General features: G+C 48.0%; 2 protein-coding genes across 3 annotated transcripts in view; one reads left to right on the plus strand and one right to left on the minus strand.

The window, feature by feature from the left end:
• The window catches only part of trim25l (tripartite motif containing 25, like), an 11,192-nt gene extending 10,561 nt beyond the window's left edge, over window positions 1-631 (plus strand). For both annotated transcript variants that reach the window (XM_042318149.1, XM_042318150.1), the window contains one exon: window positions 286-631. The gene's annotated coding sequence lies outside the window, so the exon portion shown is untranslated. The remainder of the gene's footprint in view (window positions 1-285) is intronic.
• Window positions 632-2,411: 1,780 nt separating this feature from the next.
• Window positions 2,412-24,677, minus strand: part of trak2 (trafficking protein, kinesin binding 2) — a 63,938-nt gene continuing 41,672 nt past the window's right edge. Inside the window, exons 8-18 of the mRNA XM_042318148.1 lie at window positions 24,231-24,309; window positions 23,987-24,117; window positions 23,819-23,893; window positions 21,687-21,824; window positions 16,208-16,287; window positions 13,888-14,058; window positions 13,367-13,671; window positions 12,520-12,714; window positions 6,771-7,127; window positions 6,294-6,393; window positions 2,412-6,179 (exon numbers count right to left, since the gene is read on the minus strand). Of these exons, the coding sequence (XP_042174082.1) occupies window positions 5,969-6,179; window positions 6,294-6,393; window positions 6,771-7,127; window positions 12,520-12,714; window positions 13,367-13,671; window positions 13,888-14,058; window positions 16,208-16,287; window positions 21,687-21,824; window positions 23,819-23,893; window positions 23,987-24,117; window positions 24,231-24,309 (1,842 nt within the window). The 3' untranslated portion in view covers window positions 2,412-5,968. The remainder of the gene's footprint in view (window positions 6,180-6,293; window positions 6,394-6,770; window positions 7,128-12,519; window positions 12,715-13,366; window positions 13,672-13,887; window positions 14,059-16,207; window positions 16,288-21,686; window positions 21,825-23,818; window positions 23,894-23,986; window positions 24,118-24,230; window positions 24,310-24,677) is intronic.

Below are 24,677 nucleotides of genomic sequence, written 5' to 3' on the forward strand. Positions count from 1 at the left end.
GAGTATAGAACAGCTAAACATCTACACAGACACAGCCTGTTCCAGTTAGCTCCCTACCGTGTGGCCTTGGCCCTCACCCTTCCATGTTCGCAGATATGAAGGGAAAGGTATGAGCATTGTAGCATCCACCATATTGATTACAACTTTCAGATCTGAAAACTTCAGAAGGTTAGGGCCAAGGGGAAGGAGTACTCACAACAGCTGACAACCAAATCTGCAAAGTCCTTATCCCCACAACTTAACTATTCATCCATCCATCCATCCCTCCACTCTTCCCTACCCCAGATGCCTGTACCCTGACCCTAGACACGAGGACAGCCCACCGGCGTCTGACCCTGTCGGAGGGCAACACCAAGGCCACCCTACAGGGGGCAGGGCAGCCCTACCCAGACTGCCCCCAACGCTTCGACGGCTGGACCCAGGTGCTGTGCCAGGCCCCCCTTTCCGCCCAGCGATGTTACTGGGAGGTGGATTGGAGGGGGAAGGGGTCATCAATGGGCGTGGCTTATGGAGCCCTGAGCAGGAAGGGGGCGGACGCCAGGGCGGGGCTTGGCTACAACGCCCAATCATGGAGCCTGGAGCTGTCGGATACGTGTTGCACGGCAATGCATGACAATGAGAAGAGGGACATCCCGGTGACGTACTCGCCGCGTCTGGGGTTGTTCCTGGACCTCAACGCGGGCACCCTGGCGTTCTATAGCGTGGCGGAGAGCATGGCGCACCTGCACACGTTCCGTGCCAACTTTACACAGCCACTGTATGCGGCCTTCGGGGTGGGAAGTGGGGTTGGTGTTGGACTGGACTTCGCTCTGGGTCAGTTCAGCCAGACATCCGACAGCATCAAGATCTGCCCCATGTGAGGAGACCTACGACCTCTGTATAGATCTGCCCCGTGTGACGTGACCTACGACCTCTGTATAGATCTGCCCCATGTGAGGAGACCTACGACCTCTGTATAGATCTGCCCCATGTGATGAGACCTACGACCTCTGTATAGATCTGCCCCATGTGACGTGACCTACGACCTCTGTATAGATCTGCCCCATGTGACGAGACCTACGACCTCTGTATAGATCTGCCCCATGTGAGGAGACCTACGACCTCTGTATAGATCTGCCCCATGTGATGAGAAATACGACCTCTGTATAGATCTGCCCCATGTGATGAGACCTACGACCTCTGTATAGATCTGCCCCGTGTGACGTGACCTACGACCTCTGTATAGATCTGCCCCATGTGAAGAGACCTACGACCTCTGTATAGATCTGCCCCAAGTGATGAGACCTACGACCTCTGTATAAATCTGCCCCATGTGACGAGACCTACGACCTCTGTATAGATCTGCCCCATGTGACGAGACCTATGACCTCTGTATAGATCTGCCCCATGTGACGTGACCTACGACCTCTGTAAAGATCTGCCCCATGTGACGAGAAATACGACCTCTGTATAGATCTGCCCCATGTGATGAGACCTACGACCTCTGTATAGATCTGCCCCGTGTGACGTGACCTACGACCTCTGTATAGATCTGCCCCATGTGAAGAGACCTACGACCTCTGTATAGATCTGCCCCAAGTGATGAGACCTACGACCTCTGTATAAATCTGCCCCATGTGACGAGACCTACGACCTCTGTATAGATCTGCCCCCAAGTGATGAGACCTACGACCTCTGTATAGATCTGCCCCATGTGAGGAGACCTACGACCTCTGTATAGATCTGCCCCATGTGACGAGACCTATGACCTCTGTATAGATCTGCCCCATGTGACGTGACCTACGACCTCTGTAAAGATCTGCCCCATGTGACGAGAAATACGACCTCTGTATAGATCTGCCCCATGTGATGAGACCTACGACCTCTGTATAGATCTGCCCCGTGTGACGTGACCTACGACCTCTGTATAGATCTGCCCCATGTGAAGAGACCTACGACCTCTGTATAAATCTGCCCCATGTGACGAGACCTACGACCTCTGTATAGATCTGCCCCATGTGAGGAGACCTACGACCTCTGTATAGATCTGCCCCATGTGACGTGACCTACGACCTCTGTAAAGATCTGCCCCATGTGAGGAGACCTATGACCTCTGTATAGACCTGCCCCGTGTAACGTGACCTATGACCTCTGTATAGATCTGCCCCGTGTGACGTGACCTACGACCTCTGTATAGACCTGCCCCATGTGATGTGACCTACGACCTCTGATCCCCATCTGCTATCACCGCTTTATAAGACATAATTTAACGAGAATTAGTTTCCTAAACATTTACAAAACAGCCCAAGTGCTGCACTTCTCACAAACAAATTACATACAAACACTAATAGAAGACTGAACTGACAAATGGTCTCACACACACACACACACACACACACACGTTATAAGACAATAAATATAAGACAACCAAATCATTTCTCATTTCCTTTATTAAAACAAAAGCACCAAAAAGGTCATCTTGGGTATTTTATGAAGCAGGGAGGAGAGGCGCCAGGTCGAAAACCAATAATGAACACTTCCAACTACACAGAGCCCATAACAACCTGCACCCATCACCCATCAGCTACATTCAATAGAGCCAACGGTGCGAATCATAGAACTAGATTCAATAGAACGAACAGCCTCTCCTCCTATACCTCCCCCAGAGCAGAAACCCTAGTATAAAACTGATGCTCTTTCCTCGTGGTTACATAGGTAATACAACACACAAGCCAACACAAAGCATTTCACTGTATTTAAAAATGAGTTTTGGTTTGCACTGATATACAGTTTTAAAAACATGACAGCTTGGATTCCCTTTTCAATGGTTCATCACACAATGGAGGCACAACAAAACATCTGAAATAAATGTCTACATGAAATGCTAAATAACTTATTACCTTTGATAATGATACAGTATTTGATGCTATAACCTAGTCTAAATATCAATATTTGTCACTAATAATATTTCCTAACTAGTGATCTCTGTAAATCAGGTTAAAAAGTGCAGTACATGAGTGGGACAGGTCAGACGGACGGTAAGGAAAGAGGTGTAGCAGGGACGTCTGAGAGTCACACCAGGGGTCAAGTATGGGTCAAAGGGCACCGGGTCAAAGGGTCACACACTAGCTAGCTTGAAATACAGAACCTGTCTTGCTAGCATTCGAGGTCATGTACTCTGTGTCATGTGAACACAGACTGGTACCCAGGCTCTAGTCTAGCCCCTCCCCACTACACACCCCAGTAGACCTGAATGGAATAACAATATGGGATTTGTTTGACCTTGACCTCTGATAGGCTGGCTGGAATTTCCCCAGAATGCTTAGGCTCTGCCGCTATACCCATCAAGTCCTTTCAGATTTAAAATAAACAGCATTACAGTGGAAGGTACTAGAGGCCGTTAGTCTCATAGCTGTTCAATATCACACAACACCATGTTGCCCTCTACTGGCCGCTGAGTGAATAGAGTACCTTTAAAGACCATAACCACAGTAATAGTGAACCATACATGAGATGAGACTCAGAGCTAACCTGGATCAAAACATAGTACAGCCACTACTACCTAGGATGCTGATGGTTCCTCGTTTGGGACCAAACCTCTTGTACCAGGAGCATGTTGAGGAGGTAAACGTTGTGGAACGTTAGAACTCTTGAATAGAGCTGACGTGATTCCTTATGTCAGAGGCAGAGTTGTTCTGCATATATTTCTACTGGAACATTCCCTAATAAACGCAGACCTGAGCACGCCGTGGGCCTGACATAAGGGCCTGTTCCTCAGCTGGGCTATTTGGACCTGTGCTGTTAAAAAGCCTCTCCAGCGACTACCATGTTCTCCGTTTCCAGTCAATAACCTTGTAACCTTCCATCCCAAATCGACCTCTAAGCCCTATGCACTTGTGGGGAGTCTGTCAGGATTTGACAGGTGTAAGCAATTTGGTAATACATCTACCGTGCCCTCTGATAGGCTAGGTGGAAGTGTCACCATATTGGTTATACCAATACAATCCTCTCAGATCTCCACAAGCTGAGGAAAAGTCCATCCCAGCTGCATCCTAGCCTGGTTCCAGATCAGTTTGTGCTGTAACATGACAATAGGGGTATGGCAAGACCGCACAAACCGCTCTGGGACCAGGCTAACGGCATCCAAAACAAAACCTACCAATCCCACTAAGTGTCTAATAAAATATACACATGGCTTTAAACCAAAAACACCCAAACAGTACAAACAGGCTTCTCCTTTAAAGCTTTACAACCTCTTCCTTATGAGAGACCTGAGGAGGAGCAGCCTCGGACCTGTCAGTCAGACCATTACAGCCAATCACGCTGCACGGCTGGGTCCTACCCACCCCCAGAGGGCCAGGTGCATGCTGGGACCTGTAGGCAAAGAAGTGTGTCGTTTTCAGGACATACCATGCATTTCAGAGACTGGTTGTAGCCTATTACAATGCACAGAGAGAGTTGCCCCTGACAACAGCAAAGCAAAAGGATAATTGTATTAGTAGTAACACTGGGAAGGCTAGATTGTAGTTCCCTAGCAACGGGCTGTCAGTAGTAAGGTGCATGGGCACCAGCCTGGTTCCTAAGAGAAGCTAAGGGGCGTAGCGAGTCTAGCTAGCGTATATACCCATGAAAAACTACTCTACTGCTTTTAAAAATGAACTTTCGAAAGCTTTCGAATTACAGAACAACAAGCCCCTAGACATTGAGGCTCTGGAGGCTCAAGCCCTCTCTTTACAGTGCTCTTCTCTCATCCCCCCTCATCTCTTTTTCTTTACAGTGCTCTTCTCTCATCCCCCCTCATGTCCTTCTCGTCTCTCTCCCTCATCGCTTGTTCTTCCTCTCCTTGACACCAAAGTCACATTCTGCCACTTCCCCTTTTTACCTCTTCTTCCCAATCCCTCCAAACATTCTCAAGCCCTCATCAACTTACTTATCCCCTCGGTCATCTTCCCATCTATTTGAGCATCCAGAGCCTCACAGATGAATAACTACTGTAGCAGGGGCAGAGCAGAAGAGAGCAGGGAGAACGTTTACCTCCAGGGCTGGAGGGGGAAGGCAGGCAAGGCTAGGAACAGCTAATAAAGCCCTTTGCAGGCAATCTAAGGCTTTTAAAATGGCATATACACCGTGGCATTAATGCACATTTCCATTTTTAACAATATTGTGCTTTTAAAAATAATTGATAAAATAGGAGAGGGACTTTTCCCCCCACTTGTTGCCCTTTTCTTCCGCGAATATCAGTCTAAAAGAGATGTGGAGAAGGAGCAAGGCAGGGAGGGGTGGAGGGGGGAAAGAGGAGAGAGGGTGTGGGCCCAAATGCTTCTGTTCGGTGCTGGCTCCCCTCCAAACCCTGCCTCCCTGTAGTGTTATAACTTCTTCATGGTTTGAGTGAAGGGGGTGGGGCATGGGAAGTGGAGGCGGGCCTAGAGCGGACAGAGCGCTGCCCCTTCAGGTTGCCCCAGAGGGGCGGGGCGATGGCTAGGGAGGTGGGTGGTTGAGGTGGGGCCTGGCCCAGACGGTGGGAGGGGCTTCCCCGTGTCACTCCAATCATAGCGGGGAGGCTCTGGTTCCGCCGCAGGCCGTCCAATAGGCTGCCTCCACCTGTGGCTAGGAAGGTGGCCGAGTCCTGACGCACCAGGCACTCTGACAACGGCTCCACCCCCTGGGGAACCTTGACCAATCCCAGCCGGCGTAGCCTCTCGACTAAGTTTACATTGATGGGGTCGGGTATGGCTTTGGATTTGATTCTGGGGCTTTGGCTGAAGCTATGGGAGGCGGGGTCGGGGCTGGGGAGGTTGGGGCGATGGGTGCGGCCAAACTTCAGCCCATACACGTCCTGGAGGAAGAGCTCGGCTGGACGCGACGCCAGGAAGTTGTCACAGGTGGCTGGCGCCGAGGCGCGGGACTCAAAGGGCACAGGCGAGGGGGTTGGCGAGTGGGACGGGGAGTTGGGGGCGTTCTGGGGAGGAGACGCTGGGGGAGTGGGGCTTTAAGGTGAGAGGGAGGGGGCATCGGCGGTGGAGAGGGAAGCAGAGATGCCCCTCTCCAGGACCAGCTTGGCCAGGCCACAGGGGGCGGGGGGACGGCGAGGGGGGAAGGAGTCCACCCCCAAACTCAGCCTGCAGGGGGTCACCGGGGTGCTGGGGCCTGTCCTCATGGAGCTGGGAGTGTACTCTGAGACAGAAGACTGACAGTGGGAACTGAGAGAGAGAGACAAGACAATGTTACCCCACACAGCCATGTCATAAACACTACAGCACAAACACACAACACCAATCACCTTCATAGTCGTGTGTGTGTGTGTGTGTGTGTACCTGGAGGTGACCTGGGTGATGTCAGAGGGGTGCAGGATGCGGCAGGTTGTAAAGGTGTAGGTGGAAGACGTTGAACTCTGACATTTCCCCGGGTTATAAACTGAAGAGACAAAACACACCATTCAAACTTCCATCACAGACCAACGGCTTCCAATAACGACCCTTTTCAGTTTGTTATCTTGGGAAAGAAGATGATGATTGTTTAAATGATGTAATCCGTAGTAAGGGGAAACCACTGGCCGCTCCACCACGTTGTTATGGTTGTTGTTGCTGGGCTGAGGAGCGCCGGGCAACATGGTGAAACTGATTGTGCTCTTCAACGGCGAGGACGATTATGTCAGAGGGGAAAAAACAGTCTCCGTTGATTAAAATAACTTATTTGGTGTTTTAATATCGCAAACGGACACGGCTCTTTCACCATTAAGGATTCCAGCTATAACGTTAAACTTTTAATGTTAAATGTTTTTTTAAACTTACCTGACGAGGATGTTGTAGTAGTAAGACTGGTGACAGTCAGGCTCTGGGATTGGACAGGAGCCGTGGACGTTACACTGACGGGCAGAGCCAAGAGGGCCGGGACACTGATGATGTCACAGGGGGCATTAGAGGTCATAGGGAGGTCACAGGTGATCGGGATTAGAGGGAGCTGTGGAGAGCCTGGTACTGGTACGAAAACGGGAGAAACGGGAGACACCGGCAAACGCTCCCTAATCCTTTCCCTGTTCTCCTCCGGTGTTGATGAGTACTGCACCTTGAAGGTGATCCCTCCTTCCTCCTCGTCTTCCTCCTCTCCCTTCTTCTCCCAGGCGTCTGTCCCTTCCTTCCCTCGGTTTCCTGAAAAGTCCCAAACCTTTGTTAGTGAGACTGCTAAATTATTTTAAATCAATCGTTTACAAAAAACTATTTTCATAATAATATTAATAAGACATAGTACTTATGTAGCACATTTTCAATACCCAGTCAGTCATTTTACAATAGGAGAGATCTATCTATATATTTTTTATATATACACTGCTCAAAAAAATAAAGGGAATACTTAAACAACACAATGTAACTCCAAGTCAATCACACTTCTGTGAAATCAAACTATCCACTTAGGAAGCAACACTGATTGACAATACATTTCACATGCTGTTGTGCAAATGGAACAGGTGGAAATTATAGGCAATTAGCAAGACACCCCCAATAAAGGAGTGGTTCTGCAGGTGGTGACCACAGACCACTTCTCAGTTCCTATGCTTCCTGGCTGATGTTTTGGTCACTTTTGAATGCTGGCGGTGCGTTTACTCTAGTGGTAGCATGAGACGGAGTCTACAACCCACACAAGTGGCTCAGGTAGTGCAGCTCATCCAGGATGGCACATCAAGACGAGCTGTGGCAAGAAGGTTTGCTGTGTCTGTCAGCGTAGTGTGCAGAGCATGGAGGCGCTACCAGGAGACAAGTCAGTACATCAGGAGACGTGGAGGAGGCCGTAGGAGGGCAACAACCCAGCAGCAGGTTCACACTGAGCACATGTGACAGTCTGGAGACGCCGTGGAGAACGTTCTGCTGCCTGCAACATCCTCCAGCATGACCGGTTTGGCGGTGGGTCAGTCATAGTGTGGGGTGGCATTTCTTTGGGGGCCACACAGCCCTCCATGTGCTCGCCAGAGGTCGCCTGACTGCCTTTAGGTACCGAGATGAGATCCTCAGACCCCTTGTGAGACCATATGCTGGTGCGGTTGGCCCTGGGTTCCTCCTAATGCAAGACAATGCTAGACCTCATGTGGCTGGAGTGTGTCAGCAGTTCCTTCAAGAGGAAGGCATTGATGCTATGGACTGGCCCGCCCGTTCCCCAGACCTGAATCCAATTGAGCACATCTGGGACATCATGTCTCGCTCCATCCACCAACGCTACGTTCCACCACAGACTGTCCAGGAGTTGGCGGATGCTTTAGTCCAGGTCTGGGAGGAGATCCCTCAGGAGACCATCCGCCACCTCATCAGGAGCATGCCCAGGAGTTGTAGGGAGGTCATACAGGCACGTGGAGGCCACACACACTACTGAGCCTCATTTTGACTTGTTTTAAGGACATTACATCAAAGTTGGATCAGCCTGTAGTGTGGTTTTCCACTTTAATTTTGAGTGAGTCCAAATCCAGACCTCCGTGGGTTGATAAATTTGATTTCGATTGATAATTTTTGTGTGATTTTGTTGTCAGCACATTCAACTATGTAAAGAAAAAAGTATTTAAGAATATTTCATTCATTCAGATCTAGGATGTGTTATTTTAGTGTTCCCTTTATTTTTTGAGCAGTGTGTATACATACATACAGTGTCTCACACAGTTGAAGTGTACCTATGATAAAAATCACAGACCTCTACATGCATGAGGACTGCAGATGTGGCCAGGGCAATAAATTGCAATGTCCGTACTGTGAGACAGGACGGACAGCTGATCGTCCTCGCAGTGGCAGACCACGTGTAACAACAACTGCAAAAGGATCGGTACATCCGGACATCACTCCTGCGGGACAGGTACAGGATGGCAACAACAACAACTGCCCGAGTTACACCAGGAACGCACAATCCCTCCATCAGTGCTCAGACTGTTCGGAATAGGCTGAGAGAGGCTGGACTGAGGGCTTGTAGGCCTGTTGTAAGGCAGGTCCTCACCAGACATCCCCGTCGCCTACGGGCACAAACCCACCGTCGCTGGATCAGACAGGACTGGCAAAAAGTGCTCTTCACTGACGAGTCGCCGTTTTGTCTCACCAGGGGTGATGGATGGATTCACGTTTATCGTTGAAGGAATGAGTGTTACACCGAGGTCTGTACTCTGGAGCAGGATCGGTTTGGAGGTGGAGGGTCCGTCATGGTCTGGGGCGGTGTGTCACAGCATCATCGGTCTGAGCTTTTTGTCATTGCAGGCAATCTCAACACTGTGCATCACAGGGAAGACATCCTCCTCCCTCATGTGGTATCCTTCCTGCAGGCTCATCCTGACATGACCCTCCAGCATGACAATGCCACCAGCCATACTGCTCATTCTGTGCGTGATTTCCTGCAAGACAGGAATGTCAGTGTTCTGCCATGGCCAGCAAAGAGCCCGGATCTCATTGAGCACGTCTGGGACCTGTTGGATTGGAGGTTGAGGGCTCGGGCCATTCCCCACAGAAATGTCCGGGAACTTGCAGGTGCCTTGGTGGAAGAGTCGGGTAACATCTCACAGCAAGAACTGGCAAAATTAGTGCAGTCCACGAGGAGGAGATTCACTGTAGTACTTAATGCAGCTGGTGGCCACACCAGATACTGACTGTTATTTTTGATTTTACATGAAGTTGATGCAAAGAGTCAATATTTGCAGTGTTAACCTTCTTTTTCAAGACCTCTGCAATCAGCCCTGGCATGATGTCAATTAACTCCTGGGCCGCATCCTGACTGATGGCAGCCCATTCTTGCATAATCAATGCTTGGAGTTTGTCAGAATGTGTGGGTTTTTGTTTGTCCACCCACCTCTTGAGGATTGACCACAAGTTCTCAATGGGATTAAGGTCTGTGGAGTTTCCTGGCCATGAACCCAAAATATCAATGTTTTGTTCCCCGAGCCACTTAGTTATCACTTTTGCCTTATGGCAAAGTGCTCCATCATGCTGGAAAAGGCATTGTTCGTCACCAAACTGTTCCTGGATGGTTGGGAGAAGTTGCTCTCGGAGGATGTGTTGGTACCATTCTTTATTCATGGCTGTGTTCTTAGGCAAAATTGTGAGTGAGAGCCCACTAGCAACCCCACACATGAATGGTCTCAGGATGCTTTACTGTTGGCATGACACAGGACTGATGGTAGCGCTCACCTTGTCTTCTCCTGACAAGCTTTTTTCCCCGGATGCCCCAAACAATCAGAAAGAGGATTCAGAGAAAATGACTTTACCCCAGTCCTCAGCAGTCCAATCCCTGTACCTTTTGCAGAATATCAGTCTGTCCCTGATGTTTTTCCTGGAGAGAAGTGGCTTCTTTGCAGCCCTCCTTGACACCAGGCCATCCTCCAAAAGTCTTCACCTCACTGTGCGTGCAGATGCACTCACACCTACCTGCTGCCATTCTTGAGCAAGCTCTGTACTGGTGGTGCCCCGATCCCCCAGCTGAATCAACTTTAGGAGACGGTCCTGGCGCTTGCTGGACTTTCTTGGGCTCCCTGAAGCCTTCTTCACAACAATTGAACCGCTCTCCTTGAAGTTCTTGATGATCCGATAAATGGTTGACTTAGGTGCAACCTTACTGGCAGCAATATCCTTGCCTGTGAAGCCATTTTTGTGCAAAGCAATGATGTCGGCACTTGATTCCTTGCAGGTAACCATGGTTGACAGAGGAAGTACAATGATTCCAAGCACCACCCTCCTTTTGAAGCTTCCAGTCTATTATTCGAACTCATTCAGCGAGACAGAGTGATCTCCAGCCTTGTCCTCATCAACACTCACACCTGTGATAACGAGGGAATGACTGACATGATGTCAGCTGGTCCTTTTGTGGCAGGGCTGAAATGCAGTGGAAATGTTTTGGGGGTTTCAGTTCATTTCGCAGAGGGACTTTGCAATTAATTGCAATTCATCTGATCACTCTTCATAACATTCTGGAGTATATGCAAATTGCCATCATACAAACTGAGGCAGTAGACTTTGTGAAAATTAATATTTGTGTCATTCTCAAAACCTTTGGCCACGACTGTACACCTTAACCAAATACATTTAAAATCAGTTTCACAATTCCTAACATTTAATCCTAGTAAAAATTCCCTGTCTTTGGTCAGTTAGGATCACCGCTTTATTTTAAGAATGTGAAATGTCAGAATAATAGTAGAGAGAATGATTTATTTCAGCTTTTATTTCTTTCATCACATTCCCAGTAGGTCAGAAGTTTACATACAGTCAATTAGTATTTGGTAGCATTTAAATTGTTTAACTTGGGTCAAACGTTTCGAGTAGCCTTCCACAAGCTTCCCACAATAAGTTGGGTGAATTTTGGCCCATTGCTCCTGACAAAGCTGGTGTAACTGAGTCAGGTTTGTAGGCCTCCTTGCTTGCACACGCTTTTTCAGTTCTGACCACAGATTTTCTATGGGATTGAGGTCAAGGTTTTGTGATGGCCACTCCAATACCTTGACTTTATTGTCCTTAAGCCATTTTGCCACACCTTTGGAAGTATGCTTGGGGTCGTCATTGTCCATTTGGATGACCCATTTGCGACCAAGTATAAACTTCCTGACTGATGTCTTGAGATGTTGCTTCAATATATCCACATAATTTTCAATTCCTCATGATGCCATCTATTTTGTGAAGTGCACCAGACCCTCCTGCAGCGAAACACCCCCACAACATGATGCTGCCACCCCTGTGCTTCACGTTTGGGATGGTGTTCTTCGGCTTGGAAGCCTCCCCCTTTTTCCTCCAAACATAACAATGGTCATTATGGCCAAACAGATATTTTTGTTTCATCAGAGCAGAGGACATTTCCCCAAAAAGTACGATCTTTGTCCCCATGTGCAGTTGCAAACCGTAGTCTGGCTTTATGGCGGTTTTGGAGCAGTGGCTTCTTCCTTGCTGAGTGGCCTTTCAGGTTATGTCGATATAGGACTCATTTTACTGTGAATATAGATACTTTTGTACCTGTTTCCTCCAGCATCTTCACAAGGTCCTTTGCTGTTGTTCTGGGATTGATTTGAACTTTTCGCACCAAAGTACGTTCATTTCTAGGAGACAGAACGCATCTCCTTCCTGAGCGCTATGACGGCTGCGTGGTCCCATGGTGTTTATACTTGCATACTATTGTTTGTACCTTCAGGCGTTTGGAAATTGTTCCCAAGGATGAACCAGACTTGTGGAGGTCTACAATTATTTTTCTGAGGTCTAGGCTGATTTCTTTTGATTTTCTCATGATGTCAAGCAAAGAGGCACTGAGTTTGAAGGTAGGCCTTGAAATACATCCACAGGTACACCTCCAATTGACTCAAAGGATGTCAATTAGCCTATCAGAAGCTTCTAAAGCCATGACATAATTTTCTGGATTTTTCCAAGCTGTTTAAAGGCACATTCAACTTAGTGTATGTAAACTTCTGACCCACTGGAATTGTGATACAGTGAATTATAAGTGAAATAATCTGTCTGTAATCAAGTGTTGGAAAAATTACTTGTGTCATGCACAAAGTAGATGTCCTAACCGACTTGCCAAAACTATAGTGAATAAAAGTACCTCTCATGTCATATTTCTGTTCTTCGTCGCCTCCCTCTTCGTCTTCCTCCAGGTCAGTGAGGCGGTAGACGGTGTCGGCGAGAGCATCATGGGGGAGGGGCCGAAAGCCCTTGGTGACCACGCCCGGGTGGGGGTCCAGGATGGTGCCCAGGTGGGGCATGGCCAGCTGCTGCCAGTGGTGCAGAGTCAGAGAGCCTAGAGGGGTCAGAGGTTAAAGGTTAGGGGTCAGGCGTAAAATACATTACTCACAGATGAAAATTAGGAGTGTTACAGTTGACAGATATCATAATGTGACCAAGTGGGTTCAAACTCTGGTCTCAGGGAGCCTAGAGAGGGCAAAGGTTAGAGGTCAGGGATCAATGTGTTACATCACAACTAAACTAAAACTCCTAATTAATATCCTAATTTCAAGAGTACCAGTATACAGATATGATAATATAGACATCATAGATATTGGGTCAGGAATAACTCCTGGATAGATATCATAGCTTTTGGCTGCATTACAGACCACCTACATTCAGTAACCACATCTCTAAGGGTGTGTTTAGACAGGCAGCCCAATTCTGATCTTTTTCTCACTAATTGGTCTTTTGTCCAATCACATCAGATCTTTTCACATCAGATATTGGTCTATTGACCAATCACCTCACCAATCATCATCGTGACAAAAATATCAGATTTGGGCTGCCTGTCTAAATGCAGCCTAACATACTGAAATCTGATGCCTGACTGAAAAAGATGATGTGGCATTCAATCACTGGTAGATTTGTGCAGAGGGGTTGCTTATCGCACTGCCAGGAACGCGCCCATTATCATGACTACACTTAAAGCATGAACGTATCCTTACCCTCCATCGGCTTGACGATCTGCAGCTTCTCAGGCAGGAAGGTCTTAAAACAGCTGGACGAGACCGAGAACTCTGATAGGTTGGTGAAGGATGACATGAAGCTGCTCATTGGTGAGCTGTAGCCACTCCCCTCCACATCCGATTCCGCCCCCCCAGCCAGGGCCTCCAGCTTCTTGTCGCGTTCCGCCTGGAAGAACTGCCGCTCGCACAGGAAATTCTGCCGCCGCAGGGAGAGGCGGTGCAGTGCCGACACGAGGTCATTTCCTCCTGGTGCGCCAGGCTTGCCGAGCGGGACCTCCTCCCTACTACAAAGACAGACACGCAACACAAACACATGTTTACCCAAATATACTCCTCTGTAGGCTCTAAATTCACTGAAATAAGTTTGAATTAAATCATATCAAATAATATGCTTTAAATTCTCTCACATATTGTTGCCACTGAATCAATGAATCCACTACAGTCAATACGGGTGCTTTAGACTGCAGGTCTAACAATCAGGGTCAACCTGGGTAACTCACTTGGCGCGGCCGTGGGATTGGTCGATCCCCTGTGCGGACAGGAAGGGCTGGGCCGTCATCACCAGGCAGCTGCCTCCCGAGCCGGGGATAGGGGGCGTGGCCATCGCCGCAGCTCGCTCTACCGACTCGTTGACCACGCGTACAGTCTGAAACACCTTCTTCTGGGAAACTCTGGGGACAGTGAGAGAGGGAGGAAGAGAGGGGAGTTAGAGGAGGAGGGGAGTTAGAGGAGGGGAGTTAAAGGAGGGGAGTTAGAGGAGAGTTAGAGGAGGAGGGGAGTTAGAGGAGGGGAGTTAGAGGAGAGTTAGAGGAGGAGGGGAGTTAGAGGAGGAGGGGAGTTAGAGGAGAGTTAGAGGAGGAGGGGAGTTAGAGGAGAGTTAGAGGAGGAGGGGAGTTAGAGGAGAGTTAGAGGAGGAGGGGAGTTAGAGGAGAGTTAGAGGAGGAGGGGAGTTAGAGGAGAGTTAGAGGAGGAGGGGAGTTAGAGGAGAGTTAGAGGAGGAGGGGAGTTAGAGGGGGAGAGGAGTTAGAGGAGGAGAAGAGAGGAGGGGAGTTAGAGGAGGGGAGCTTCTGCTTTGATTGCTTTTGCTCTTCTGTTTGTGTGTGTGTGTTTGTTGTTGTTGTCGGTGTGGGGGTGTGTGTGTGTGTTTGTTGTTGTCGGTGTGGGGGTGTGTGTGTGTTTGTTGTTGTCGGTGTGGGGGTGTGTGTGTGTGTGTTTGTTGTTGTTGTCGGTGTGGGGGTGTGTGTGTGTGTTTGTTGTTGTCGGTGTGGGGGTGTGTGTGTGTGTTTGTTGTTGTTGTCGGTGTGGGGGTGTGTGTGTGTGTTTGTTGTCGGTGTGGGGGTGTGTGTGTGTGTTTGTTGGTGTCGGTGTGGGGGTGTGTGTGTTTGTTGTTGTTGTCGGTGTGGGGGTGTGTGTGTGTGTTTGTTGGTGTCGGTGTGGGGGTGTGTGTGTTTGTTGTTGTTGTCGGTGTGCGGGGGTGTGTGTGTGTGTTTGTTGTTGTCGGTGTGGGGGTGTGTGTGTTTGTTGTTGTCGGTGTGGGGGTGTGTGTGTTTGTTGTTGTTGTCGGTGTGGGGGTGTGTGTGTGTGTTTGTTGTTGTCGGTGTGGGGGTGTGTGTGTGTTTGTTGTTGTCGGTGTGGGGGTGTGTGTGTGTGTTTGTTGTTGTCGGTGTGGGGGTGTGTGTGTGTGTTTGTTGGTGTCGGTGTGGGGGTGTGTGTGTTTGTTGTTGTTGTCGGTGTGGGGGTGTGTGTGTGTGTTTGTTGGTGTCGGTGTGGGGGTGTGTGTGTTTGTTGTTGTTGTCGGTGTGCGGGTGTGTGTGTGTGTTTGTTGTTGTCGGTGTGGGGGTGTGTGTGTGTGTTTGTTGTTGTCGGTGTGGGGGTGTGTGTGTTTGTTGTTGTTGTCGGTGTGGGGGTGTGTGTGTGTGTTTGTTGTTGTCGGTGTGGGGGTGTGTGTGTGTTTGTTGTTGTCGGTGTGGGGGTGTGTGTGTGTGTTTGTTGTTGTCGGTGTGGGGGTGTGTGTTTGTTGGTGTCGGTGTGGGGGGTGTGTGTGTTTGTTGTTGTTGTCGGTGTGGGGGTGTGTGTGTGTGTTTGTTGTTGTCGGTGTGGGGGTGTGTGTGTTTGTTGTTGTTGTCGTGTGTGGGTGTGTGTGTGTGTTTGTTGTTGTCGGTGTGGGGGTGTGTGTGTTTGTTGTTGTTGTTGTCGGTGTGGGGGTGTGTGTGTGTGTTTGTTGTTGTCGGTGTGGGGGTGTGTGTGTGTTTGTTGGTGTCGGTGTGGGGGTGTGTGTGTTTGTTGTTGTTGTCGGTGTGGGGATGTGTGTGTGTGTTTGTTGTTGTCGGTGTGGGGGTGTGTGTGTGTGTTTGTTGTTGTTGTCGGTGTGGGGGTGTGTGTGTGTGTTTGTTGTTGTTGTCGGTGTGGGGGTGTGTGTGTGTGTTTGTTGTTGTTGTCGGTGTGGGGGTGTGTGTGTGTTTGTTGTTGTTGTCGGTGTGGGGGTGTGTGTGTGTGTTTGTTGTTGTTGTCGGTGTGGGGGTGTGTGTGTGTGTTTATTGTTGTTGTCGGTGTGGGGGGTGTGTGTGTGTGTTTGTTGTTGTTGTCGGTGTGGGGGTGTGTGTGTGTGTGTTTGTTGTTGTCGTGTGGGGGTGTGTGTGTGTGTTTGTTGTTGGTGTCGGTGTGGGGGTGTGTGTGTGTGTTTGTTGTTGTCGGTGTGGGGGTGTGTGTGTGTTTGTTGTTGTTGTCGGTGTGGGGGTGTGTGTGTGTGTTTGTTGTTGGTGTCGGTGTGGGTGTGCGTGTGTGTTTGTTGTTGTCGGTGTGTGTGTGTTCTATACTCACTTCTGGTCCTGGAAAGCCACCTCGTCCTCGACACTCAGCTCTCTCCTCATGGTGCCCTCAATCTCTGCTGCCAGGGAGTCCTGAGACACATTCATTTACACTCATTAATAGGTACACACACTATTGGGCACACGCACACATATTCACACATAAATAGGATTGACACACATACATACACACACTAGGGATATGCATCTTACCCTTTAAAGATAATTTGATAGATACCTAGATACATGGGCTCCAATAAGATACAGGAACGATACGTTTTAGTTTGAAATGATTGGGTTTAATTAGAGAATGAATCGATGCACTGCCATTTGCGGCATAAACACATTCATTTTCCATTCTAAATACAAATCTGCTGCAGATGGAGCTCATGAGCTGGCCCTCTCTGAGCTGGATCTGTCTGAGCTGGCCCTCTCTGAGCTGGATCTGTCTGAGCTGGGTCTGTCTGAGCTGGGTCTGTCTGAGCTGGGTCTGTCTGAGCTGGATCGGTCTGAGCTGGATCGGTCTGAGCTGGATCGGTCTGAGCTGGATCGGTCTGAGCTGGATCTGTCTGAGCTGGCCCTCTCTGAGCTGGATCTGTCTGAGCTGGCCCTCTCTGAGCTGGATCTGTCTGAGCTGGCCCTCTCTGAGCTGGATCTGTCTGAGCTGGCCCTCTCTGAGCTGGATCTGTCTGAGCTGGATCTGTCTGAGCTGGATCTGTCTGAGCTGACCCTCTCTGAGCTGGATCTGTCTGAGCTGACCCTCTCTGAGCTGGATCTGTCTGAGCTGACTTCTCTGTGAGTGTGTCTGAGCTTACTTCTCTGTCTGTGTGTCTGAGCTGACTTCTGTGTCTGTGTGTCTGAGCTGACTTCTGTGTGTGTGTGTCTGTGTGTAAATTATGTATGCCATTTGGGCACCTGATCTGAGCCATAAAGGAGACTACCCCCCCCCCATTACCACTATCAGATTAAGTGGGCAATGTAGCCGGTGTTTTTCTCCCCCCACTTTGGTTCTGAAATCCCCATCACCCACAGATTAACTTGATGATTTTGCAGCTTAAGTGTTTGAGGTAGTAATGTATCAATATTTATTGTTTACAAATGAGCTATGACATAGCCAATGAATATATGGCACAACTTTGAATTTCACCCGTTTTATTGCGTGTTCTTCTCCCATCGCTTCAACGACGCAGTGCGCCTCGCAGAAATGATTTGCTTTCCTCATTATTAAATCATCAACTTTCCCCTATATGTCTAAAAATTACCATATAGACTGATTGTTTAAAGCAAAACTGCCAAAACTAAAGCAACAGGCTGCCTACCTCATGCAACATCACATTAGTTGAAACCTGCGGCGAATACAACAGCTGTAGACCTTCCCATGAAATGTTTACTAACAAGCCCTTAATAATACAACATGTGTAGACCTTCCCATGAAATGTTTACTAACAAGCCCTTAATAATACAACATGTGTAGACCTTCCCATGAAATGTTTATTAACAAGCCCTTAATAATACAACATGTGTAGACCTTCCCATGAAATGTTTATTAACAAGCCCTTAATAATACAACATGTGTAGACCTTCCCATGAATTGTTTATTAACAAGCCCTTAATACAACATGTGTAGACCTTCCCATGAATTGTTTATTAACAAGCCCTTAATACAACATGTGTAGACCTTCCCATGAATTGTTTATTAACAAGCCCTTAATACAACATGTGTAGACCTTCCCATGAATTGTTTATTAACAAGCCCTTAATACAACATGTGTAGACCTTCCCATGAATTGTTTATTAACAAGCCCTTAATACAACATGTGTAGACCTTCCCATGAATTGTTTATTAACAAGCCCTTAATACAACATGTGTAGACCTTCCCATTAAATGTTTACTAACAAGCCCTTAATACAACATGTGTAGACCTTCCCATGAAATGTTTACTTACAAGCCCTTAACCAACAATGCAGTTCAAGAAATAGATTTGTTTATTTTGTAAATATTCTTCAGTAAAAAAATAAAATCAAAAAGTAACAATACATTTACATAACAATAACATATACAGGGGGTACCGGTACCGAGTCAATGTGGAGGCTATATACAGGGGGTACCGGTACCGAGTCAATGTGGAGGCTATATACAGGGGGTACCGGTACCGAGTCAATGTGGAGGCTATATACAGGGGGTACCGGTACCGAGTCAATGTGGAGGCTATATACAGGGGGTACCGGTACCGAGTCAACGTGGAGGCTATATACAGGGGGTACCGGTACCGAGTCAATGTGGAGGCTATATACAGGGGTACCGGTACCGAGTCAATGTGGAGGCTCTATACAGGGGGTACCGGTACCGAGTCAATGTGGAGGCTATATACAGGGGGTACCGGTACCGAGTCAATGTGGAGGCTATATACAGGGGGTACCGGTACCGAGTCAATGTGGAGGCTATATACAGGGGTACCGGTACCGAGTCAATGTGGAGGCTATATACAGGGGGTACCGGAACCGAGTCAATGTGGAGGCTATATACAGGGGGTACCGGTACCGAGTCAATGTGGAGGCTATATACAGGGGTACCTATACCGAGTCAATGTGGAGGCTATATACAGGGGTACCGGAACCGAGTCAATGTGGGGGCTATATACAGGGGTACCAGTACAGAGTCAATGTGGAGGCTCTATACAGGGGTACCGGTACAGAGTCCATGTGGAGGCTCTATACAGGGGTACCGGGTACAGAGTCAATGTGGGGGCTATATACAGGGGTACCGGTACCGAGTCGATGTGGAGGCTCTATACAGAGGGTACCGGAACCGAGTCAATGTGGGGGCTATATACAGGGGTACCAGTACAGAGTCAATGTGGAAGCTATATACAGGGGGTACCGGTACCGAGTCAATGTGCGGGGGTACAGCATGGTCAAGGTAATTTGCAAAGTGACTATGCATAGATAATAAACAGCGAGTAGCAGCAGTGTAAAAACACTGGGGGGGGTCCATGTAGATCTGAGTGGCCATTTGATTAGTTGTTGAGCAGTCTTATGGCTTGTGGGTAGAAGCTGTTAAGGAGACTTGGAGCACCGGTACAGCTTGCCGTGCGGTAGCAGAGAGAACAGTCTACGACTTGGGTGACTGGAGTCTATGACAATTCTTTGGGCCTTCCTCTGACGCCAGGTCCTGGATGTCAGGAAGTTTGACCCCAGTGATGTACTGGGCCTGTTAGTCAGATGACGAGCAGTTGCCATACCAGGCTGGGATGCAACCGATCAGGATGCTCTTGATGGTGCAGCTGTGGAACTTTGAGGATCTGGGGACCCATGCCAAATCTTTTTAGTTTCCCGAGTGGGAAAAGGTGTTCTCGTGCTGTCTTCACAACTGTCTTGGTGTGTTTGGACCATGACAGTTTGTTGGACACAAAGGAACTTGAAGCTCTCAACCTGCTCCACTTCAGTCCCGTCGATGTTAAATGGGGTCCTGTTTGGCCCTCCATTTCCTGTAGTCCACAATCAACTCCTTTGCCTTGCTCACATTGAGAGAGGTTGTTGTCCTGGCACCACACTGCCAGGTCTCTGACCTCCTCCCTATAGGCTGTCTCATCGTTGTCGGTGATCAGGCCTAAACTTAATGATGGTGTTGGAGTCGTGCTTGGCCACGCAGCTGAGGGAGTACAGGAGGGGACTAAGCACGCACCCCTGAGGGGCTCCAGTGTTGGCAGATGTGTTGTTACCTACCCTTACTATCTGGGGGCGGCCCTTCAGGAAGTCCAGGATCCATTTGCAGAAGGAGATGTTTAGTCCCAGGGTCCTTAACTTAGTGATGAGCTTTGTGGGCACTATGATGTTGAACACTGAGCTGTAGTCAAGGAACAGCATTCTCACATGGGTGTTCCTTTTGTCCAGGTGGGAAAGGGCAGCGTTGAGTGCGATTGAGATTGCGTCATCTGTGGATCTGTTGGGGCGGTATGCGAATTGGAGTGGGTCTAGGGTTTCTGGCATGATTGTGTTCATGTGAGCCATGACCAGCCTTTCAAAGCACTGCATGGTTACCGGCGTGTGTGCTACGGGGCAGTAGTCATTTAGGTAGGTTACCTTAGTGTTCTTGGGCACAGGGACTATTGTGGTCTGTTTGAAACATGTAAGTATTACAGACCTGGCCAGGGAGAGGTTGAAAATGTCAGTGAAGACACTTGACAGTTTGTCCGCGCATGCTTTTAGTACACGTCCTGGTAATCCGTCTGGCCCCGCGGCTTTGAGAATGTTGACCTGTTTAAAGGTCTTGCACACATTGGCTACAGAGAGCATGATCACACAGTCCTCCGGAACAGCTGGTGCTCTCATGCATGCTTCAATGTTGCTTGCCGCAAAGCGACCATAAAAGGCATTTAGCTTGTCTGGTAGCCTCGCGTCACTGGGCAGCTTGCAGCTGGGTTTCCCTTCATAGTACATAGTTTTCAAGCCCTGCCACATCCAGAGCCAGTGTAGTAGGATTCAATCTTAGTCCTGTATTGACACTTTGCCTGTTTGATGGTTCGTCTTAGCGCATAGCGGGATTTCTTATAAGCGTCCCGGATTAGTGTCCAGCTCCTTGAAAGAGGCAGCTCTAGCCTTTAGCTTGGTGTGGATGAATCCTGTGATCCATGGCTTCTCAAGGCAGGCCTGGTTGTTGCTAGATATGTTTGCTTTGGAAACTATTTTAACTAACCCTTTTCCTAACCTTAATCTAATTCTTCTAACCTGCTACAAAAAGTGACTTCTGCTAGTAAAAACCGGCAAACCTGAGGTTTCCACTAATGCAATACAGCCTCCTGCCCAACTTCCACATAACATAATAATTTGGATAGCTCATGTGGGTGCTAGAAAGCAGGGCAGGTAGTGCTAGGTATCAACAGCCAATCAACTAGGGGTTGGAAGCTATAGTGAGCTTAGATTGGTCAATAGCGGCACAATGTCGCAGAGTATTTGCAAAAAGTTCAGCTTTCCCCATTTTTAGTACCGCCCTGTTCATGCTTCCTAAACCATGCTCTCATCACCCGACGGTCCCCCCCACCCACTTCACTCCATAGAAAATGAATGAGGCTCCGTTGTTTAATCACCCCCAGCGTGCTACGTGGAAATGCGTGTTACCTCACGTTGGTCAGCGTGTGAAGCTGGGCACAGTGCGCAGTTTAACTAGACTAATGATATTGCCTGGGGTTGTTCGACATTGCAAAATGACTTGTAGATCAATGACGCTCAACACAGTTACATGCAGTTCAACACTGAAGGAGAGGACACATCAGTTGTCACAAAATATGAGGTATTTTCTGAAGGTAGAAATAATATAATATGAGCAAAAGATATGAGTGAACCAGTGGTTTTTTCACTTTGAATACATTTTCTGACCGATGCATGCTACATGGTTCGGTTTGGGTTCCGCGGACCGAAGCACATTTTAAATCGGATCCCTAACACACACACACACACACACACACACACATTACAGAAGGTATATATCTCACCATGGGGAAGAGTCCGTAGGGCAGGTGTCGTCTCATGCCTGCAGACGGAGTGTTCTTACTGCGCAGCTCCTTGATCTCTTCCTGAGACTCATGTAGCATCCCCACACACTCTACATTACGGTCCGCTAGCTCATTCAGCTACACAACACAACACAACATAGTTAACACTCTGCTAGCTGGTTCAGCAACAAAACACAACATAGTTAACACTCTGCTAGCTGGTTCAGCTATACAACACAACATAGTTAACCCATAAGCCGGGGGGGGGGAGATAATGACCCAACACAGGTCAATGACCCAACACACCTCCAGGCTGTGTAAGGGCTATTTTATCAAGACGGAGAGTGGAGTGCTGCATCAGATGACCTGGTTTCCACAATCTCCCGACCTCAACCAAATTGACATGGTGTGAAGGAGTGAAGGAAAAGCAGACAAAAAGTGCTCAGCATATGTGGGAACTCCTTCAAAACTGTTGGAAAAGCATTCTAGTTGAAACTGGTTGAGAGAATGCCAAGAGTGTGCAAAGCTGTCATCAAGGTAAAGGATGGCTATTTGAAGAATCTAAAATATAAAATATATTTTGATTTGTTTGACACTTATAATATGTATTATTTCATAGTTTATGTCTTCTATATTATTCTACAATGTGAAAATAGTCTAAATAAATAAAATCCTTGAATGACTAAGTGTTCTAAAACATTTGACCGGTAGAGTACGTGTTCCACAGAGGGTCAAATTAGTGTGTAGCCCAGACTGATCAGACACTACAGGCAGAAGTTGGCAGATCGACTGTACTGAGACTCGTAGAGCAAAACGGAGAACACCATCATGTTAGTGAGATTCGTCTCATCTTTCCATAGAGGGGTCGTAATAGTTTTGTAGACCAAACCGGTCGGACGCTACAGATCATTCTGTGACAAGAACGATTTTCAGGATGTCTCATGGTCTGACAAACACCTCTGCTAGCTGGTTCAGCTACACAACAACATAGTTAACCATCTGCTAGCTGGTTCAGCTACACAACAACATAGTTAACCCTCTGCTAGCTGGTTCAGTTACACAACAACACAGTTAATCTTCTGCTAGCTGGTTCAGTTACACAACAACATAGTTAACCCTCTGCTAGCTAGTTCAGCTACACAACAACATAGTTAACCCTCTGCTAGCTGGTTCAGCTACACAACAACATAGTTAACCCTCTGCTAGCTGGTTCAGCTACACAACAACACAGTTAACCCTCTGCTAGCTAGTTCAGCTACACAACAACATAGTTAACCATCTGCTAGCTGGTTCAGCTACACAACAACATAGTTAACCATCTGCTAGCTGGTTCAGCTACACAACAACATAGTTAACCATCTGCTAGCTGGTTCAGCTACACAACAACATAGTTAACCATCTGCTAGCTGGTTCAGCTACACAACAACATAGTTAACCATCTGCTAGCTGGTTCAGCTACACAACAACATAGTTAACCCTCTGCTAGCTGGTTCAGCTACACAACAACATAGTTAACCATCTGCTAGCTGGTTCAGCTACACAACAACATAGTTAACCCTCTGCTAGCTGGTTCAGTTACACAACAACACAGTTAATCTTCTGCTAGCTGGTTCAGTTACACAACAACATAGTTAACCCTCTGCTAGCTAGTTCAGCTACACAACAACATAGTTAACCCTCTGCTAGCTGGTTCAGCTACACAACAACATAGTTAACCATCTGCTAGCTAGTTCAGCTACACAACAACACAGTTAACCCTCTGCTAGCTAGTTCAGCTACACAACAACACAGTTAACCCTCTGCTAGCTGGTTCAGTTACACAACAGTTAAATACCCACACTCCATTACCGTATTCCACACATACTCATTCATCAGTAATAAACACCTTAACTTAAACCTTGATGCAGCTAATAACCTTGAACACAAACTCACTGCTTGTGTCAACATAACAGACGAAGATAATATTTTAAATACTACAACTCTGGGTCATATCATACTGCTTATCAGGTGCAGTTCTGCTCTGACATATAGCGGTGGTTCAAATTATGTTGGAGAGTTCGGAAAAAGGGCCCACCTTGAGGCACTTCTATGGAGTCAGAGTTCATTGAACTGTTCATTGCTAGACAACTCACCTCTGCAGTGAGTGATCTCTGGGCATCCTTCGAGGCCTGTAGGTGAATCCTCAGCTCCTCTTTCTCCAGGGCCAGCTGGAAACACACTTCTTTAGTACTATTACTCTACAATTATTACTACAACATCAACTTCAAACTGTGCTCTTCCTCCCCTTCCTCCCCCCTCACCTCTTTGACGCGATGTTGGAGCTCTACTATCTGGGAGAGGAGCTGGGAAATCTCCTCCTGGTGTCTCATCACCTCTTCATTCTTATGGGACAGCTCCTCTGTCAGGTTCACCATCTGACTGTTGGACTCGCCTGAACCAACCCACACCCACACAGCTCTTTAATCATTAGAGATCAATAACCTAATTATTTGTTAATTGACCTGATTCATGCCTTTTTTGTGTGTGTGTGTGTGTGTGACTCACGTAGCTCCTTGACACAGTCGCTGACCAGCTGTTGTTCTTTCTCCTCGAAGGTGATGGTCTCCGTCTTCAGATGACGGGCCTGGTCGGACCACAGGGTTTTACAGTGAGGTGTTAGGAACTATCAGATGACGGGCCTGGTCGGACCACAGGGTTTACAGTGAGGTGTTAGGAACTATCAGATGACGGGCCTGGTCGGACCACAGGGTTTTACAGTGCGGTGTTAGGAACTATCAGATGACGGGCCTGGTCGGACCACAGGGTTTACAGTGCGGTGTTAGGAACTATCAGATGACAGGCCTGGTCGGACCACAGGGTTTTACAGTGCGGTGTTAGGAACTATCAGATGACGGGCCTGGTCGGACCACAGGGTTTACAGTGAGGTGTTAGGAACTATCAGATGACGGGCCTGGTCGGACCAGAGGTACAGAGGTTAGAGTAAGGTGTGAG

Source organism: Oncorhynchus tshawytscha, unplaced genomic scaffold, assembly GCF_018296145.1.
Source record: "Oncorhynchus tshawytscha isolate Ot180627B unplaced genomic scaffold, Otsh_v2.0 Un_contig_3761_pilon_pilon, whole genome shotgun sequence".
Taxonomy (NCBI): Eukaryota; Metazoa; Chordata; class Actinopteri; order Salmoniformes; family Salmonidae; genus Oncorhynchus; species Oncorhynchus tshawytscha.